This window comes from Filicampus tigris, chromosome 22, assembly GCF_054856515.1.
Source record: "Filicampus tigris isolate MCC_2025a chromosome 22, RoL_Ftig_1.0, whole genome shotgun sequence".
In the NCBI taxonomy this organism is placed as follows: domain Eukaryota; kingdom Metazoa; phylum Chordata; class Actinopteri; order Syngnathiformes; family Syngnathidae; genus Filicampus; species Filicampus tigris.
This window is the reverse complement of record NC_141238.1, coordinates 4636348-4657556: the sequence shown is the minus strand read 5'-3', so window position 1 is coordinate 4657556 and position 21209 is coordinate 4636348. Positions and strand designations below refer to the sequence as shown.

The 21209-nt window shown below is 44.5% G+C and overlaps 1 protein-coding gene across 1 annotated transcript in view; it reads left to right on the top strand.

The window, feature by feature from the left end:
• Positions 1 to 21209, top strand: part of cacna1c (calcium channel, voltage-dependent, L type, alpha 1C subunit) — a 91031-nt gene that overhangs the window by 18606 nt on the left and 51216 nt on the right. Inside the window, 2 exon segments of the mRNA XM_086022624.1 lie at positions 4817 to 5243; positions 9117 to 9222. Of these exon segments, the coding sequence (XP_085878750.1) occupies positions 4817 to 5243; positions 9117 to 9222 (533 nt within the window).

The following is a 21209-nucleotide window of genomic DNA, read 5'->3' as shown; positions in this document are numbered from 1 at the left end:
GTGTGTGTGTGTAAAGAACGACAGTGAGCTTTCACGACTGCACGCGCGCGTGCGTGCGTGATGCATGCTTGCGCGTGCGGCCGTCTTATGGATGAGTCATCCTCCAGTAGCATCGTCTTCTCCTCAGTCGCACTCCCAACGTCCCATCTCCGTTTCTTCTCCCTTATATCTGCACTTTCCATGTTTATTTTCACAATTACAAGCCAACTGAGACTCTCTCACCGACAAATTAGCTTGAATAGCAATTCAGTCTCCGAGGATGTAGTCTTTAAAGGAAAATGCAAAGTTTGAATGCGTTGAAATTTTTATAACCTAGCTTGCTACGGGAATTTGACAACATGCACCGGTGAGTTTATGCCCTTGTTTGACTAATTAGAGCCACATGTGTGAACTGAAGTGGTTGCGACTGACCCAAATTCCCATACTCAGCTTTATTTTCGGGCCTTTTCTTTTTTTTTTTTTTGTGGAAATCCATGATTTCAGTAGGAGCAAAGACCAAACTAATCGAAAAGTCAATGTTGCCTCGACCGACCTTTTTTGCGTTACTCGCAAGCATGAATTTGAGATTTGAGGTTGTTGTCAGCAGTCCAAAAAAGTCTTCCAGTTGAAGTTAACAGTCAAACTAAACATAAAACCAACAGAATTATGCTTGTATTAAAAAAAAAAGCATAACTTTAGCTCTCGCCATCAAGTTGATTTAGCTTAATGCTAACGAACAATGTAAAACTGCATAGATGGGCTAACAAGTAGCATTGGTTGGTTGTTGTGGTGTTATGACCTTTAAGCGATGGATATTAGAACACAAACGGTGGAGCAACACATAGACAATGTAACAATACTCACAAGCATCTATTCCTTCTCCTCTGTGCAGAACGACTAATAGAATTTTGAAATTGTGACTTAATTAGATTACATTTGTGCTTGCTGCTTAGAATGCGCAAAGTGCCTTTTTCATATACGCTATCTGGCAGATTAAAAGTGCTCTGTAGCCGTTCCCATCCGTCTCCCGATCAGGTTGGGTTGGGGACGTGTCGAGTCATAAACCAAACGCTCCCTCGGAGACGGAGCCTCTGCCGCTAAGCGATGAGAGCGCATTCATTAGCGCTTTATGGTCCTGCAGACTCATCGCTTGATCACAACCTTAACGTGTGCACGCGCGCCTTTTTCGCGCCCGTCCATGTTGGCTGCACATGACCGTTTTTTTTTTTTTTTTTTTTTTAATTCTTTTTGGGTCACTCTTCTTAGCGGCCGCCGTGCTGTGTTTTGTTTGCGTGTACTGTTCTCCTCATTTGCCGGCGTCCCCGACTTTACATCTGTTTCCTGTTTGGACCGCGAGGAAACTCGGCGATGGCTCGGCTTGACTTGAATGCAACCCCAGTCATTCCCTCCTGGCTCGGGCTCAGTGCAAGCCAATCTGATGGAGACACAAGTCAGAGCCAAAGTTCCTCAATCTGAAATCCTCTTTATTACATTTGGACCGCGTTGCTTCCAAGAAAGTACACATCGACACATGGATTTACTTTTTTTTTTTTTTTTTTTAATTGTGTAAAATCTCTTCCTTGAAGCTTGGGGCTAACTTAAGGTGTCGTTAGCAACATCGTTAGCTCGTTTGCTACAGCCCATCACATCTCGTCAGACACAGCTGCTGGTGAACTTTATTGAGCAAATGGCACCAAAATAAACATGTATTAATCCCATTAACAAAGGCTAGCGAACAGTTAGCCAGTCAACAGCCAGCCGCGAGCCTATTCCACGCTATCATTCGCTGGCTCCCACGTCACTCACCAACCCAGGCCACGCCTTTTAAAGCCACACTGAAAGTCGCAGATGTTATAGTTACATGCTAGTGTTGCTACGTTAGCGCATGAGACACCGGATGGGTCAAATTGTGTCAGAGCATTTACGTTTATGACACGTTGGTGGCTTGTCAAGGTTGTAACCATGGCAACCAAGATGGAATGGGAGTCCATCAGTGTTTCCCAACCCTTACTGAGCCAACCCTTTTACATGATAAAAATGTCACAAAAATTGTAGATCCCTCACTAACTTTTGGAACAGAGTGCGGGTGGTGGTATGTATGGTGAGCAGTTAGCAAAGATAAGTAAGCTCAGTGAATTGGTATGTGGGAATCAAACATATTCAACATCAAAGAACAAACTTACTAGAGTTACCTTCAGTCACTCTGTATATGAACAAAAGTATTTGGTGTTTTCAAACAGAGTAGGGGCCTTTCCCCAACTTTTCCCGCAAAGTCGGGCACACACACAACCGCCCAAAATGTCTCGATCAGCGCTTTGTGAGCTATCATCGATTGAAGTGTTGCACTTGAGTGGCCAGCGGTGCAGCGAGGAAGTCGTGATGCACACGCGGTGAGAGACAGGTAGAGAGACGACTGCTATCTGGGTTACTCCGGCCTCACCATCTCTCCACTGCAGATGAATATTAATAAGGAGTTATTAATATCCGCTGCCTGTGTGTGCGCGGCGACGTGTGCGCGGGAGGTCGGCTCGGAGGCGCAGCGTGAACAGGCAGCCCTCCTCCGTCGCCTCCTCTTCCTTCAGTTTGGGCTTGCTCGTGACTTCTTTGTGGCGCTTCTTTGCTTTGTTTGTGCTCTCGCTCGCTTTGGCCTCCACCTGCTTTCTGCTCGTCCATCACAAATCACAAAAGTTTATATCATGTTTTAGCCCATTCATATATTGTGTGCTGTATGTTCCAAAAAAAAAAAAAAAGTTGGGTGGACTCAAAATTTGCTGTTGTGAAAATTTGTCATTTAACAAGCATACATTCTTTATCCTCTGAGAAGAATGACTAATATTACTGCCGCACTGAGAAGCAAAGAGAGGAGTTGAGCCATGACTGTATGTTTTTTAAAGTGTATCCATACGGTGCTGTTATTCTCATTGAAAAACGAAATACTAAAAAAAAAATTAAAGGTAAAGAAGGAACTGGATTTGTCTTTAGAATTTATACTGTAATAAGTCTGTCATAAAACTAATATGTAATAAATAATACAACGCTTTAAGCTGATTTACTGAGCACAGACAATGTGCCGATTCTCTCAGGCAAGTATTCTTTATCCCCTGCGAAGAACGCCTAATATTACAGAAGTTGTGAAACTCTTCTTCATTTGTCTCTTCATAACTGTACGATGCTGCCCCCGGTGGCCATTTTTTTTGCCGCTCCAAAAATGTTTCATAAATCACGATCTACTTGCGTTACGTAACAGACTAAAATTGGAGCCTTTAGCCAAGTAAAATCTCGAGAGAAAAAAATATCTCTCGACAATGTGAACTAGATCCCATCCAAACAGTCGGCGTCGCCCCTTGCGTAGGTTTTGTCACGACGTTGCCGGAGATTAATCGGCGCCCAACAGATCGAGAACCGTCGCTTTTCATTGTGCTCGCGCGAGATGGCACATGAATTGGATAAAAATAGTATCGGCTTTAAAAGCGGCGTTCGCGGTGACAGCGATAATGACGGCGTGTCACGCGAGGCACAGAGGAAATGACAATCACACTTTGCTCGCCAAAAAGGCTGAAAGAAGTCCATTATGCCGCCTCAAGCTTATCATTATTGCTATTATATTTTATTTGCGCCTGAAAACAGGCCGCTTCCTCGCCAGTTTTGGCGGTCGATAGCGAGACAGAAATAGAGAAATGGCGAAGGTAGGCAATCGGGAAGGCTTAGGGGCGGGCTGGAAGAAAAAATACATTTGTGTGACGTTAATTCGTTTCTGATCAGGTGTTAGTGTCAGTTAATGGACTAATAATGACATCATCACTTTCCACCCAAATAGAATGTGCTGGGGGGGAGGTGGCAAATTGACCGCAATAGAATGGGAGTCAATTATTCCCAAAATTTCCCGTCTCGTGACTTTGAAAAAAAAGTTTTGAGGAAATCAGCTTTGTGCAACAAACCGTTTTGAGTGTGTGTCTGTGTGTCATTTGAGAGCGCTAACGCGATAGCATCTGTCTGCAGTCTTTATCATTCAATAGATAACAGCTCCACTGACTTTTTTTTAATTTATTTTTTTTACTCTCTTTACTACTACTTCTTATCCACTTCCACAGTAATGCCTCATAACGTGGCATTTCCGTATCGAGTGTATGCTCGATTTAAATCAAAACATACAAAGGTTAAACATACAGGTGAAAAAAAAAAAAATCTTTTTTTTTTCTTTTTTTTTATGTGTGAAGGGTGTGTGTAATATGCAGCGGGATGAGTGCTTTTATGCAATCCTTGTTGGGGTGTCATATTGTGGGTGGCGGTTGAGCGGATATTATACGTGCCTTTAATCTGGCTAAGCAGGCAGCTCGAAGGATCCGCTCTCGTTTTTATTCACCGCGTCGCTTTGCGCGAGTGTAATCTGCTCGAGATTATTGTAATGCTGTCGCTTACTCTGCGGCGAGCATTTTGCAATTTGACACTCTTGTCGTAGAGTCCCGATTTGCCCGCGCTCGGTTACCCGCGTCGAGGGGGAGATCGAAATTATATCGAAATCAGTTGCAGGTTTCTTTGTGTAGCGGCCATCTGCTTCTTCCTTGACAATCACGCTATGTTTTTGTGGTTCAGTTCATTATATGTGGAGTCTCAAAAACCGTACGGGTTCCTAACCTATAAGGCCAAAACGTTCAGGTATTGTTTATTGTAATACCGATTAATTTACTGCTTGTGTTATATAATAATCGCATATTAAGTCACAGGTGCAATATTGAGGAGGGAAAAAAAATCGGACTCCTCATAATTCGAGGTGCAAGTATTCAAAGAGGTGGACATGATAATGTCAGTCTTATCTTTTCTCGTTTCTGCATTGCAGGCTCCGACTACTCTCCGCCGCCCACCCTCCCGCGCCCGCCCGCCCCCGGCCTGACCCACGAGCACGCGGGCGTGGGCGACCGCGATGGAGGCGGGGGCGGGGTCAACCACGGCGTGGTGGGAGTGGTGGGCCTGGCCCCGGAGCACATGGCCACGCCGGGCGCCGCCCTGAGCTGGCAGGCCGCCATCGACGCCGCCCGCCAGGCCAAGATGATGGGCAACGCGGCCTCGGGCGGGGCGGCGGGGCTGGCGGCGGGAGGGGGCGGGCCCATCTCCACGGCCAGCTCCACCCAGCGCAAGCGGCAGCACTACAGCTCCAAGCCCAAGAAGCAGACCACCACCACGGCCACGCGGCCCCCGCGAGCGCTGCTCTGCCTCACGCTCAAGAACCCCATTCGCCGGGCCTGCATCAGCATCGTCGAGTGGAAGTATCCTTTCGTGACATAACGTGCGCTGTTGCCACGGTGATAACTTGAATGCTATTTGAAGACGACCACTAATGGTTGAACCGAATTGTCCGCTAGTCAATAGGTAGGGCTGCTGGATGATGGAAGAAAATGTTAATCACGATTATTTTGGTAATAATTGAAATCGCGATTATTCTAACGATCAGAAATAAAATGCTTGAACCATAAAGTTAATTACTTAACACTATAATTATGTATGTTCCTTAAAATTAGTTATTATAAAATTTAAAAAAGGTGCAAATGTATCAATTCAAATATGATGTCCTTGTGTAAAAAAAACAGTACGTTGGATATAAATGCATATTAACAATCGTTTTTTACGATTATGCCAATTTTGTAATCGTGGTGTGTAATAATCGTAATTGAATTTCGATTAATTGCACAGCTCTAAGTCATTGAATCAAGTTTACAACTCTGCTTTGACGCTTAAAGCTTGAAGTTAACTAACTCAATCAATCGACTTTGACTCAACTTTTATCGACAACCCAAAAAATCTCTAGTCGTTTAACCACTAAATCGCTGCACTGACGTATTTATTCGTCTTTTCAGAGCCTTTCAATCCCAGAAATGTTTTTCTATTTTTTTTTTTTCCTTCAAACGTTGGGTAAAAACGGGTGGGAAAATGTCTTGCAATTATAAAAAAAAAAAAAAAAAAAAAAAAAAGATCACGAAATAATGCAGTTTGAAGTGACAGACCTGACAGCCATTTGCATTTTAGGACAGGTTTGGATCAAAATAAATCTCCCCCGTGCACTTTCATATCCAGATGTGCACAGAAATGTAATGACTTCTTCCAATCCCCCACAAAGAAGTCTGATAGAAATGTCTTGTGTCATTTCTGCATAATCCCGCAACACAAACAACATGTTTGAAATCATCTCCACTCTGTAACGTATTGTTGCTCTGCATCCAAATTGGTTCAGTAGGTTTTAACGCAGTCCCGCCAGCTCACAAACATAGAAACACCTTGGTGGAGGTAATCAATGATTTGACTGTGTTTTTTTTTTTTTTTTTTAAATGCAACGAGAGTAGAAAAGGACTTTAAATATCTGCAAGATTGACTCCCAAGCGCCTCCCCCCACCCCCCCCCCCCCTGCCCCCTCGACATCAGCTGGCCGGCTTAATCAATCTGCGTGCCCTCTGGCTTTCAATACATGTGAGCCTCCTCTTCCTCTTTTTTCGCTTCGTCTCCCTTTCATCCTTTTTTGTTTACTCGCATGCGGATTAAAAAGCCGCTTGGTTCCTCCGTCACACTTCTCTCCCTTCTCGCTCGCATTCATCCTCGTTCCCGAGGGTCCCTCCACCTACACTCCGTCCGTGCCGTACCCCCCCCTCCCCAATTTAGTATCCCTCTGTCTGTACAATAGCCTTTCTTCTTCATGCTCTTCACCTCCTACTTTTCTTTTAAAGCTCCATTGTTGACTGGTTTTTCCCCCTCCGGATTAGCGTTGCAGCCGAGAGGACTATACGTTAGGAAGGGATGGGAAAGGTAAACTTGAGGGGCGATAAAGGAAAGCGGGGGCGGCGGAATTAAGTCCCGCGTGCATCCGTCGCTCCAAGGTTATCGTCTGTTGGAATTAGCGCAATGTTTTGCCGTCCCGTTTGGGAAAGGGGAAGGCCTCTCGGGATCGACGTGGCTAATTTAGACGTCTTTTATTTTATTTTATTTTTTTTTATATCCAAGCAGTTCTAGTCAATTGCGGCAAACAGTAGGCGCTGATGAGTTCGCAGATGATTACCCACAATTCCCAGCATTAATCATGCAAACAACTCTGAAGGAGAAGGAGTTGAACAAATAGCATGCGAGAAGCAATCAATCTCCAAATTACACTCAATTTGGAGGTCAATTTGAATTGGACGCCCTTCATAACTTGTGCGGAGCGTGCGCGTGCCTCAAGAGGCGGCGGAGCCCCAAATCGCTGCTCCCCCACACAAACCCCCCCCCCGCCCCCTCCTGTTGCCACGACAACCGATACTCCTCTCAACAGGTCGACGGGGCCTGTCGGAGCTCACGTGGACGCTCTCACATGGACGTGATAAAAATATTAGGTGCACTTGTAGTGGTGAAAAGGCCCATTTTTAGTTCCATGAGCGAGAGGGACAAATGATTAGAAACAGCCTTCAATCGTAATAAGCAAATAATGCCAAAACCAAAGCCATAGGGGATAATGGAGATCCAATTAATCCATTCCAGAAAAAAAAAAAAAAAATATATATATATATATATATATGTGCTGAGCTAAAATAAAAGTTTCTATTGTGAGCATTGTGGGGTGTTCACAAAGTTGAATATGCCTCACAATTAGAGTGTGCAATCTGGTTATCACCCTAAAAATGATGTTGAATCCCCAAATGTACAATGCAGTAGAATGAGTCCGTCCAGATTAGTGGAAAGCCCTTAATGACAGTATTATTTTACCAGCTTGCTATTTAAGCCACAAATCAGCTGATAAAACTCCTCAATTTTCAGTGTCGTATTTTTTTTATTTTTTTTTTTTTTTACCCTCCTCACTAAACATTGCAGCAGCCAACAGATTTATTATGGTTGTTGATGGAAGTTGACCTCGAGGTTTTTTTTTGTTTGTTTGTTTTTTTTTCTCAATTATGGGTCAGGATCCGGAGGCCCGTTTGCATCTGGGATGTATTATAATGAGACCCGCTACAAGGGTTAGTGATTAAGTTTGATGCATTTTGCCGGCGATGATCTTGTGGCGTGAGGTCAAGCCTTCATCCAAACATAAACACAACACTGGAGCAGACATATCCGTCTCTGTCGGCGAGCCACTCCGAAAACTCTCTCAAATGGACCACTCCGTTGCTTTCTTCGACTATTTACGATTCATCTTGTCAACAGTCCATCCACTTTTGAGGTTTAAAAACATTAAGGCCGTTTTAACGGCCACAGTAGCAGCAACGCGATCCATCACTGCAAAACCAACAAAATACGTTTTAAAAAAAATAAATAAATAAAAAAACGTAGATTTGGGCCTTTTGTGGCGTTTCTAGCTCAGGGCATACACTCTGTGGACAAAAGTATTGGGACACATGGAGCAATGGGACACAAAACAACCCAAACCAAATAATTCAACTCAAAAGGAAAACCGTTCCATAGCTAGGCTAACATTGCTACACTGCACTCCATGTACCATTTGGATCAAATTGGATTTTTCATTTATAAGACTGTTTTCGCAAAAATGATTTGTTACAGTAGATGTGCCTTATTTGAAATAGGTGTCCAATAGTGAAGCGTTGACCCAGAAAATAACCCACCGTGGCCTGAAACTGCTTCTTTTTTTTTTTTTTCCCTTGCTAGCTGTCCGCGCACGCTAGCCAAAGGGAGAACGGAGGGAGGTAAGGAAAGTGGAGAGGTGGAAGGGAGTAATTGTGCTGATGAAAAGCAGACCTCCTCTGTCTCTCCTTCACGTTCGCTCGCTGGCTCCCGCTCAGTCGCCCGGCCAAAAATAATGAGGTCACTCGCCTCTCAAGGACCTTATCCCCCACCCCCCCCCTTCCACAAAAAAAGTGTCTTTCCTTCTTTCCCCACGCGACAGCACCCATACATGGGCATGCGCGCTCACTCCCGGCCAGCACACGCAAGTGGGCCCGTACATCTCATTGTCAGCAGCTTTAATGTTGATGTTTTCACAGTTAAGATTGAAGCATTGATCAGAGTGACAAATCCCACCTGTTGTAAAACGGGAGGATGCTCGCGTTTAAGAGCGAGTCGGCCCGGGAATCGATGGCAATCTAAGTAAGACGAATGGAGCCGCCGAGGCTCGTGCGTTGTCCCGCGTTGTCGTCGTGCATTTTCCTTAATCCGCCTCCTCCTCTCAGACCGTTCGAGATCATCATCCTGATGACCATTTTCGCAAACTGTGTGGCCTTAGCCGTCTACATCCCCTTCCCCGAGGACGACTCCAACGCCACCAACTCCAATTTGGTGAGTAGCGCTCACGTTTGAATCGGAGACGTGCTATCGTGGGGTGACTTGCCGTTATTTTTGCTGCGGTCTGTTAATTTGACCCAACTGGGTTTTGTTTGTAATAAAAAATGAATACATTTTTTTTTTTTTTTAAAAGTCAGGCGATCAAAATCAAAGAATCATTCTCCGGATGGATTCCCAGCCGGCTGTTTGGTTACTTAGCTTGTTTGGATTGGGAATTGCTTCAGCGCTCAGTGGAATTTCGTGGACTCTGATGACGTCCTGAAAATGTCTTGTATAACAGTTGATTTTCCATTTGGCAAAACCTGACTGCTCGCCACCGCTTGACTGGAGCGCTGCGTGTGCGCCTGTGCGTCATTGCTTTGCGAGTGTGTGTGTGCGTGTGTGTGTGTGTTTGTGCGCCAGGCCGCTAATCCCTGTGAGGCCGCGTAACATCTGTCACACTGTCCTTCTTTCATTCTTTCTAAGAACGCTCTTGTCACGTTGGGGCGGGATCCATTTTGTACCCGAGGAAATCGGTACAAAACAAATCGTTCGGTGTCATCAATTTGTTTTCTGACAGTAAGAACATACACACCCAAATAGGGCTGTGCAATTAATCGAAATTCAGTTACAATTACGGTGGTTGCACTCCACGATTAGACAATTGGCATAATCGTAAAAAAACGATTATTAATATGCATTTATATGCAACGCACAATGTTTGTTTACACACAAGGAAATCATACTTGAATTTATAAATTTGCACCTTCTATTTTGTAATAACTAATTTTATATATATTTTTTGAAACCAAACATAATTATAGTTTGAAAGAAATTGATTTGTCTTTATATTTTTGAAAATAAATGATCGCTTGAATAATCGTGATTTCAGTAATTACCAAAATAATCGTGATGAATATTTGTTTCATAATCATAACCAGATCTGAATGCTCCAAAATGATTCTCAAATCAAAATATCAATATTTTTGATGCTTCAGTCATTTGAGTCACTAAACCATCGGCTCCTTTACCACGGATACATTTATTCGGATTATAAGACGAATCGGAATAAAAAATATTCCCACCCGATCAAGCCCATTCCGATCAAGATTTGATTCCGCACGAGAGGGGTGGTTTATGACAATTGATAATCCGAAGGAACAAACCTTTGTCTTTACCGTGTCTGTGACGTCAGTATCCGCATTTCAGTTATTCCCGCAAGCTAGTAGAACATTTGCAGCTCCGCTACGAAGCGCAGACTCGACGTAACAGCGCAAACGGGAAAAAACGTTTCAAGTAGAAATGGACGGAGCGATATTTCGTTGACACGGAAGTCGCTACGGCTTCTTATAGCGTGCAGTGCCGCATCTTATTACCACATCGTATTGCTGCAGGATAACACTGAGGGGCATATTTTGGACGCCATAAATGACGGATGAGTATTGACGCACGGAGCAGGCAGGCTGTGCGAGTCAGCGGAAAAGCAAAAAACGACTCAAGTAGGACAGCCGTCGTCCGTCTTCATTGCAATACCCGCATACATTATTAGCGCGTTCACTATTTCCGACTCATTTGACACCCCTCTCCTCACATGATGATTTGACCATTAAAATTCTTTCCGTGCGTATTATTCCACCTCTGAACTGTGGCAGGATGCACGTTGCATGCGATGCGCGGTATGCAGATGCACGGATCCAAATGTATATAGGCTATTAAAACAATCTGCCTCATCAATATGCACCTTTGAGGGCCCCTCGCCAGTTTGCATAATTAATGAGGATTGAATAGACGCTTTAATCATAGTACAATTACAATAAACACACCTGCTGTTATGCTGGGGATTGTATTCATTTTTTAACCTGCCACACTCCCTGTATTGCGCAATTTTTTTTAAAGAAGCGATACATATAGAACCAATATGAGGTGTTTTCGTTACTTTTGCCTATCGCAGTTGTATTATATTGTCACGTTAGATAAGTAGACCCAACAGTTGAACACACGCGCACACGCACCCACACGGCGTTCACGTTACTTATGTAACCCCGCAGATCCGCCGTTTCGCTTCCAGTACCCGTTTTCTATTTCCGTCACACATCCCATAATGAGCCCGCCCCGTCTCCTTGACGACGTGGCCAATAATAGCCGTGCGAGGAGAGGGAGGTTGTCATGGATATGGTAACCGTAGCGATGCTCCTCGCATGTCCTGGCTTTACAGAGACTGGGGAGACAAAAAAAAAAAAAAAAAATGCGCAAAAGTCTCTCCCGCTCGCTCTCACCGCCGGCAATGATTGTTTTAATGAAAACTTTATTTGCTCGCCGAGACATTAACATCAGCCCAACCGGTATTAGGTGATAAACGGCGACCGAATCCATGCATCGGCAAACAAACGTGCGGCCCGTTAAATTGTAAACTTTAATCGAGTGATATAATATGCGACCGTAAAAGTTGAACGGCCGGCAAAGGATTTATTTGGATGCGTTAGCAAAGCACACACGCGCACGGATGCGTGACTCTACGCGCTGCGGGGTGACAGAGGGCAAGTGGGCGGAGCTTAACAATTCTGCAGGACTGTGTCGCGCTGCGTTGATGAGTCACTGGTGGCTCAATAAGTCAATAAGCACATCAAGCAATAAGTCCTGTTTGAAATGTGTGTGAGTTGACACACACACTCTCAAAGTACATTCTGGGCCGTTGTTCAAAGCTTAGCAGGATTAGCCAGTTTGAAAAACAAAATAGATCATTTCATATTTTTAGAATTTTCGGGCAAAGCGCCCCAGCTTTAAAGTACACTTTTGTGTTACAATTGACGGATTACTACACATACAACAAAAAAAAAAAAGTTTAAAAAAATGCTGGATTGTTTTCCTAACCCACCCGCAGGGCAGCTGTGGATTTTCAGCAGTTTGGGTTACTTTTACCCACGGCTGGGTAAATTATTTTTGGCCCAGCAGATTGGGTCGAAGATCTGAAGCTGGGCGCCATTTTGAACAGTTTTGTTGCGTCCTGAAGTTGAAGTAAAGTGTGTGGTGAGCAGTCAGGCAAGGAAAACGGACAAAAATAATCCAAACAGAATTTTAAGAGAAATGAAACATTTTAACGAAAAAAAGTTCTTTCAATAAAATGTAAAAAAGTAACTATAATTATAGCAAAAATGTCCTTCGTTATCGTCTTTGTCAATCAAAGCTTGAACCGACGTGCTCGGTCAAATCACTAACCCGATGCGCTGGGTCCACGCAAAAAAAACAAACAGTTGAGTTAAAAAGTGATCCATCCCACTTGGGTCGGGTCAATTCGACCCAACTTATTGGGTTATTTGCGTAACCCCAAAAGTTTGTTCCGATGAATAACCCACAAAGCACCCCAACTTTTGGGGTTATTTTGCACACTTCCCCCCTCTCACCCCATTTGGCTTAAACAAATAACCTCCAAAAGTTGGTTCAAATGAACCAAAATGGTGGTTGGGTTACTTTTTAAGAGTGTATTATTTTGGAACAATGCTAAGCCATTCCAGAGATGGATACAAAGCTGCTTTTGGTTTGTTTGAACATGTCAACATTCCCAATTGCGCGACTTGAGGTCATGTATAATCGAATCTTAAATGTGCTGGAACTTCTGAGTCATGAGGGGTTCCTGTATTTTGTGACTAAACAGCAAAGATGATAAAATAACGCCGCCTGAGCTCAATTCCAATGAGCTCTTTGCTCAAGTGAATTTTAATGTCGGTCATTTGCGAATATTCAAGTGTCAGCGGAGCGTTCAGCAGCAAGATGTCATCGCCTTTTTTTTTTTTTTTTTTTTCTTCTTTTTTTTCTTTCTCGTGGGGAGAAACAGAACCACGATCCCACTTGCGCACGGCTGCCGTTGCGTTGTGTTAACTAGCTTGGCACGAAGCCTCGCCTTGCCGTTTCCGAGGCGACAAGTTGGATGACACTTTACTGTTGAACAATGTTTATGAAACGTTTGAGAGGTAGATGTGATGCACAAACAAGAACTCCTGAGTTTAAAAAAAAAAAAGAAAAAGGAATGTAACCACCAATTGGAGACAGCTTGCATGCGTGGGTGTGAGTTGATGAGGACAGTACCAAAAACAGGAGTTTTTTTTTTTTTCTTCGCTTTTCCGCTCTGTGGCTTCTGCGCAGGAAGCCCCTCATTTGCATGTCTAGGAAAACACACACGCGCGCGGGTCAAGGCCGGCTTAATCAAACCAGCTGCATGGTGCAAATTGGGATGCGACAACTCGATTGTCGCCAGACGGTGTGAACAGCTCAAGATTTTTTTTTTTTTTTTTTTGGACAAATAGTGATCAATTCATCATGACTCCCAGTTGAGGTTCGCTGACAAAGAACAAATAACAACAACTAAACCGCCTTAAACGGGAAATCAACCCAACATATTTTTTTCAAGAATATGTTCCCAGCAGGCCCACGAGTTGAAACACGGCATTCGGATTAATATTGCGTTTGTGGCATATGAGTTAAGCAGAAAAATGCACCTGTTTTAAGCCAGCTCAGGGGGCGGCCATTTTGTCATTTCTGTCGACTGAAAATGACATCACAGCTACTCAGGTAACAACCAATCACGGCTGACCTGTTTTCAAAAGCTGAGCTCTGATTGGTTGTTACCTTAACCCTAAGTAGTTGTGATGACATTTTCAGTGACAAAATGGCCGCCCCTGGAGATGGCTAAAAACAAGTGGATTAACTCTTATTCCACAAACGCAATATTTATCAGAATGCCTTGTTTCAACTAGTGGGCTTGCATAGACATATTCTTGAAAAAAATGTTTGGGTTCATTTCCGCTTTAAGAATGTCCCGCTAGCGTAGTGCTAACATATGATTGAAAAAAAAAAAGTGCTGACATGCTAACGCTTAGCATTTTATGTTTCTGAAACAAACCAACAAATATTACTTAAACTATCTGTAAATATAATAACGCTATGTTTAATCTTGTCATGTTTCATTCACATTTCATAAGGCAATCGATTTTTTGGGGGGGAATCTTTGCTACAGTGCTTGTATCTCATTAGTTTTACAGCCATACTTATGTTGTAGCTTGTATCAGTGCTGTACATATTGACCCAAGAGTAAAAAAAGAATGGAACTGAAGGAATGAGATGTAGCACATTCCAAACCTGTAATACTCCATTATATTAGTCTGACTGTGCATTTTTCGTATTCATATTTATAATATAGTTTGATTTATCCGGCCTACAAGAGGCTCTGACACGGCGGGATGCTGCGTGCTATCACGCTGAATAATCACGAATGCCAACGAGTTTCTGCTACGGAAGCAAGATGGCAACGGGGACAACGTCAGGTTCCACTCTCACATCTGTAGAAACGATAAACAAGTTCTATTTTTAAACCGGGAAGTTGGCCGGTATTTCAGAAATGTTCACGTACATTTCCTGCACATTGTCCCAGTAATTAAAGTGACTTTGCTCCGTCTTAGTGGAAGCGGCGGCAGAGGCAGACGGCGCAGAATGATGAAAGAGCAGAAAAGGAAGCGCGTCACTAATGTTTCCTGCTAAAATATTCAGACGAGTGCTGCATGATGCGTCACCCTGTCCCACGCGGACACGGAGGAACGCAACGCACCTCCCCGCTCCAAAAGAGGCACGCAGGAGCCGGCGGCCATATTTTAGCATGCGGAACTTCCTGTTCACACGCTCCTCCGACTCCAATTGACTTAATAATTTAGGGTGGGGGGGGGGGGAATTGCAGGCGAGAGAGTGCGTCGGTAAATCGGACAATTGAGCTTGTTTGGAAAATAAGCGTGATCAATGAAACCCGGTTAGTGTGCGAAAAGTGACCCAATTTTGTAATAAATAATGCAATACAGATTGGTTCAGTCACACTCGACACGAAAGTAGAAGTACTGATTCAAATACAATTGTATTGTATTCCTATTTTTTGCAGCACTTGGACGTCAGGGGTTTACCCCCCCACCCCACTAGATTTGAACTTGAGTGCCCTTCGTAGCATCAGTTGTTACCCAACGCGATTGCGAGTTACTTAGTTGTTCTTGCTAGCTAGCTATGCTTACACGCCAAAAATTCAGTTTCCCTGGATGCCACAGCTGAAAGAACAACTAGCTGTCGTTATTCATATTCCCAAGCGAGGCCTTTTTTACATTTATCTTGTATATTATATTCCGCAAACGAGCCCAGTGGTCTGCCGCTCGAGAGGAACCGCGAAGCGTGTTAGCTTGCGAGCCAGCTGGTGGCTAGCACCTCACCGACCCGGCACAAAAAGTCTGGCAAACCTATCAGTGGGATATATTCCAGTGGATATATTTTCAAAGTCAAATGTAAGGCTGTGTATGCAAGGAGCATCTATTTTTCAACATATATTTTGTTTTTATTTGTTAACAACACTTAGGACTCAAATCTACTCCAGTACAAAAATTCATCCTTTCAAGTCTTCACAGTGGGGAAAAAAATGACACAAAATTGTTTCCTTCTTTTACTAACTTGTATAAAAAAAAAGAAAAAAAATCAGTGGAAAGCGATTCCACAGGTTAGCGCAGTTAGCGCCTGCTGTTCCTCATGCGCATGCTCATATTTCTCCACAACAACCACAAAGGTTGCAGTTGCTAAGTCGCTCATTTAAACTCGAAGACTTTTAGGTCGGAGCCTCAGGCGTTCCGCTTTTTTTCCTGTTATTAAATTAACACATTTCCAACGTACTGTTTCCTTCGTCTTCCCGCGCCGAGTATTTGTCCACAAATCTAAAATGAAAAAGACCCGCGAGCTCTCGCGTGTCATCCGCCGCCCGCCAACCTCCAGCTTTTCCTTTCATCCACGCCGCCGGGCCTCAGCGTATGAAACATTAACCAACCCGCGGTCGGCGGGAAGGAGGAGCTTCCGTCACCTCGCAACATGTGCAACTTGTTGAGTGCAGCGACTGGACGGACTGCATTGGGGGAATAGACTAGAGTCAGATTTTTAGGTGAAAGGAGAAATGATGGCTGCTGAGAATCAGGCAGTAAACGCTCTTGTGCAGCTGTAAATTCCACACGTGGATCCAGCTTGAGATTTTCTGGAAACGTGCAAGAGAAAAAAAAAAAGGGGGGGGGCGGAGGGGGGAGAGTTTAAAAAGCAGTAATTCATCTGTTTTCACACCTTAAACTCAACTCTAGCGGCAAAATGAACTGGAGTGCACCTTTTTGACAAGCTGAAAAACACCTACACGCCAAAAGGTTTGCTGGCAATGAAAATGCATTGTGGGTTTCCATTTGACTTATGACTCATCTACAACCATTTGTTTCACTTAAACTCTTTTATTTCTACGAACGGGTGAAAGCGTTCTCTCTCGCTCGCTCGGTCTCTTCAGTAAAAATAAAAAATGGCTGCACGGGTCTGCATCAAGCCTGACAGAAAATGTGCGAGGCGAGCTGTGGGGTGCGCGTGTGTGGGCGCGTGTGAGACAAGTGGCACAAAGTAAGTCGGACATAAAGTAAAGTCCCGTCTGTTGGGAGACTATTTATGACCCCAGGCTGAAGTGGAGATATGTCAAGAGGACTGACAGTAAATGGAAGCTGATGGAGCAACTGGTCGCTCACATAGACACACACACACACACACACGCCCACACACACCGAGTAACGAAACACACAGGTCAATGCGCATCCAAGAGACGCAGACAAGCGGCAAGCTGTCACAAGCCAGGCACGCTTAATCTATAGAGGATGTCCATGAAGCTACCTGACAGGTGCATCTGAGTGTGTGTGAAAGGTTTATTACAGTTGGGGGGGCAAGGGTTGTGTGGAGTTTATGGCCCTATTCAGTAAAGACAGAGGGCCATCGGTTCAGGTCACTTATACAAATGAATAGGGATGTAACGATTAATCGAAAATCTATTTAAAATCCATCCGCTCCGATTAATTGATTCGATTAATCGAAAATCGAGTTGCTTAAATTCATCTAGAAGATGATGTCTTGAAATGTTTTTTTTTTTCATTCCAGATGCATAGCACATTTGGAATGTGTAGATCAAGTGATGCTTTTGCGCCAAACATGTATTGCGTTTGTGGATGGCTGCAGAACCACACTAGTGCACGGAGAAAAAATCGAATCGAAAATCGAATCTGGTTGAGTGAATCGTTACATCCCTACAAATAAACAGTTGCGGGAATGTTGGAGTCATAGTGCAGTGTGGCGTTGTAAACTCTACTTGAATTAGTAGAAAAAGTCAATGCAGTCTGGGTCGCGTTTCCGTCTCTCTTCAGCAAAACGGGCGTCCGTAAAGAATGGACTGTGAGATCCGTTCGGTCTTGACCAGGTTAGTGATGATTAAACAGACGGACAACAATCCACTTCCGTCTGTGCTTAGTCCGTCTTTTTTTAAAAATTTAAAAAAAGTTTCCGTCTAACGTCAGCCAAACGGGCGTCCTTCAATCATTAGCACATAGTTGTAATCATTATCTCAGTCGACATGCGTTATTCCACACTGCTGTAACTTTCATTTCTGTGCGGCTATAACGTCATTGCTCGCACAATCCAAGTCGGCATATATTTTTCCACAGCGGCGTAGCTTGAATTTCTACCCGAGTGTACCGTCATTGGCTGTCATTCATGCAACCAGTGGGTTGTCGACACCTACAGCGGCGAGTGCGAGCCCCGGCACCATTGTGTGCAGTAGCACGTAGTTTCATCTGAGCTGAGTGGATAAATGCTCGCAATAAACGCGCCATCGACAAGAGTATAACCTCACTCAAGTGGGCTGGTTTCAATTAACGGGTGGGTTTTCCACCAGAGGGCTTTAACGTCGCTATCAGACATATTGAACAGCCATCATGGCGGCGGCGCGAGAGACCACGCAGAGAGAGAGACGTTTGGACGGCGGCCCAGACAGATGGAGCCCGACGCCAGGATAGGCCGATAACGTAGCCCGGAGGACACGGCAGGCGAAACGCACACGCGTACACCGCAGGGAGCTGACCGGTCGTGTCTTGCTGCCAAATACAGTGTCAATGACCAATGACAAAAAAGTCAATCGTGCAGGGAGTGTGTTTTTTTTTTTTTTTTTTTTTTTCATACTTGGAGAAATGACAGCTCATTATTAATACTGAAGGAGAGAGCCCTCGTGTGTGCAGCTAGCATGTCGTTAAGACTCGTTGCGCTAATTCCTCTCCAATTAGGCTGGATGTGACATGAGGACCAGTGAAGGAGCCCACAGTACAAGATGAGACCACTCGGGGGCCCCCACCTCACTCCATACACCACTCGAACAATCCTAGCTAATCATTACCCAACACAATATGGCCATTAGCATGAGCGCTAATGGTTCCTAGGATTCCTCGTTCTTTGACATTAAAGGGTTGAAGATGAGAAATGACTTTGCTTTTGACTTTTTTAAAAGCACCTTTTAGGAATTTGAGTCTCAGAAAACTGTCTATCTTTTGGGAATTCTTTACGCTATTGTGCAGAAGTGTTAGCATTGAGTGACAAATATGAAATTAGGTGTCATGAAATAACTAGATTCCCTAACATTTAGTATTTGTTCAATAAGTTCTCTCTTTTTATGATTGATCTTAAAACCCAGACAAGCGACATCTAGTCACATAGCAAACTGATACTAGCCTGCTAGCACACTTTTGGATTTAGATTTAGCTAACTAATTTTGGACTAAAACGGTTCTTAGTCACCGTTGAGTGTGTGTAAAGTGAAGATGTGTATGATGAAATGTGATATAATGGGGGAACACAAATGACCATGCTAACAACCCAACTGCTATTGACTATTAGCCAGCTAGCTTGAATTCTAGCCTTAACTATTTCATTGTATATCACAAATAACCACCATCTCGCTGTTGCCAAAAGCTGCTCGTTATCGTCCTTGTAATACCAAAGTGTCTGGACCGAGTACAAAAACGTCGCCTGGATTTTTAACGTTGTGTTCACTGTCATCCCGTCCTCCCCACCATTAAAACGTCAAGTCAACGCCGAGGACGCTGCCTCCGCCGCCCTCGCTCGCCTTCTTTTGTCCAAACATGGTCAACGGCTCGGCGTGCGATAAACATCTCTCCCTTCTGCTCTTGCTCGGCGGACACAATATAACCAAAAGCCGTCTTTTGTCGCCGCTCCAGAAGTGGAGTGTGAAACTCTCAGCGGGAGATCAGTTATCTTGGCTCGTTTATGCGCTGACTAACCACTTATAAACGGCGTGGCGCGCCACTCAAGCATGCGTTTTTGGCCAGCCCATCCCCTGAAGGATGACACAGGCACCTAGTTGAGCAATAAAGACATAAACACAATGGCCTTGACGTTACCACTCCTGTACCCTTTTAGCCGTGGATAAGGTGCAAACAGATCCTCAGGGTACAGTAATTAGCCCTAACAAGATTTGGAAATAAAGGCACTAAAACGCCAAGTACAGCATCTAAAAGAGACTTTTTCTTTCATCAAGTGCCAGTTAAAAGCGTGGACTGCACTTTGAAACCAAGCCGCAGGCGTTTATCCCAACCTAAAGGGTGACTTTTGACACTGAATTTCCAAAAAGGTGTGCGAGGATGACACCCTCTCCCCCCCCCCCTCCCCAACATACACACACGCGACACCACCCATGGCAATAAATGTGAAGCTGTTAAGCTCGGTCGCCGAGGCAACCAGCTTGTTGCCAGGTAGCAACTGAGAGAGAGTAGAGGAAGAAGAATTAGCGAGATGGGAAAGATAAAATTAGACGGCCGGGTGACACTGTGTTTCGTTTAACGCACGTGTGCGTAACACCCGATGACTGACATCTTTAACAGTGTCAGTCTAGCCGCAATATGCGACAACCAAGACTGCTTTGAATTCAAGTCGCACAGGGTGGCATTTCCGGTTGATGGTTTTCTACCGGCATCATAACGTGTAAATTCCTGGTTTGTATGGGGAATTTGCGCCCCCTTGTGGAGTCGTCTAAAATTCTCTGTATTTGTGGGAGGAGCTCAATTTAGCTTGTTGCTAGCCAGTCACTGAGGGTTACGGCGGCGACGTCGCGGTTCTCAAGCGTTGTTCTGGACTTTTGTGGACTCGCATTTACAGAATAAGTTCATCGAAAAAAAGTCAGCCATCGGGCGGAGGTTTACAGAAGTACACAGAGCACGCTATACATCGGCTGAGCCGCATGCTAAAAGTGCGGCCGCGGCACTCCGTCACAGCCGGGCGTGGACATTTTCCAATTCACGGCGTCATTTCAACGCCATTAAATCCCCGAATGAAAAGCTTTGCGAGAAGTCGCAGCACGCTGGTGTTAAGCTGACATGCTGCAGCGCACAACCTTGTAAGATGATGACACAACTCAATCTGTGAATGGGCTGATAAGTGATTCCCCAACCCCCCCCCAAGCGTGTTTCATTAAATCGGACTTGATTGAAGATTACGCCGCTCGTTCGCCCACGGGTTACGTCACGAGTGGGCCAACGCACCTCCGCGTTATCCAACCACGCCATTTGGCAGATTTTGCCCAACCGATGCCGCGTCATCGGCAGCACGCCTCCATTTTGGAAACCCGCGACTAAGCCTCGCCGAAGAATTCCCGGGAGGCAATCAAGGCCCGAACGGCGCCTTTGCCTCGGATTCTCACGGCGACTGAGCATCCCAATCATGACACGGCGGATTGTGACTTTTTAATATGACACAGCGTGTTTACACTGCAGCAGAGCAGGAGGGACGGTGTGTGCGGCGCAGCGCGCGCGCGCGCGTGTGTGTGTGTGTGTGTGTTGGATCGGATCACAAGTGAATTGAAGATGGCATTCTAATTAGATGAGGGAACGAGCGAGGCCGGCGAGAGAGAGAGAGAGAGAGAGAGAGACAAGATAAGAGGGAGTCAAAAAAGACACGCACATGCTAGCCTGCTGGCACAAAAAGTCCCCATTTACAAAAAAAAAAAAAAAAAATCATCCAGTAATAATAACTCACATTGCCAGGAAACAAGATATTAAATACACATTCCACCATGGAAAGTGGCGAGACAGAAGCATTTAGGGATAGTATTCCCAAATACACCATTTTGTGTTC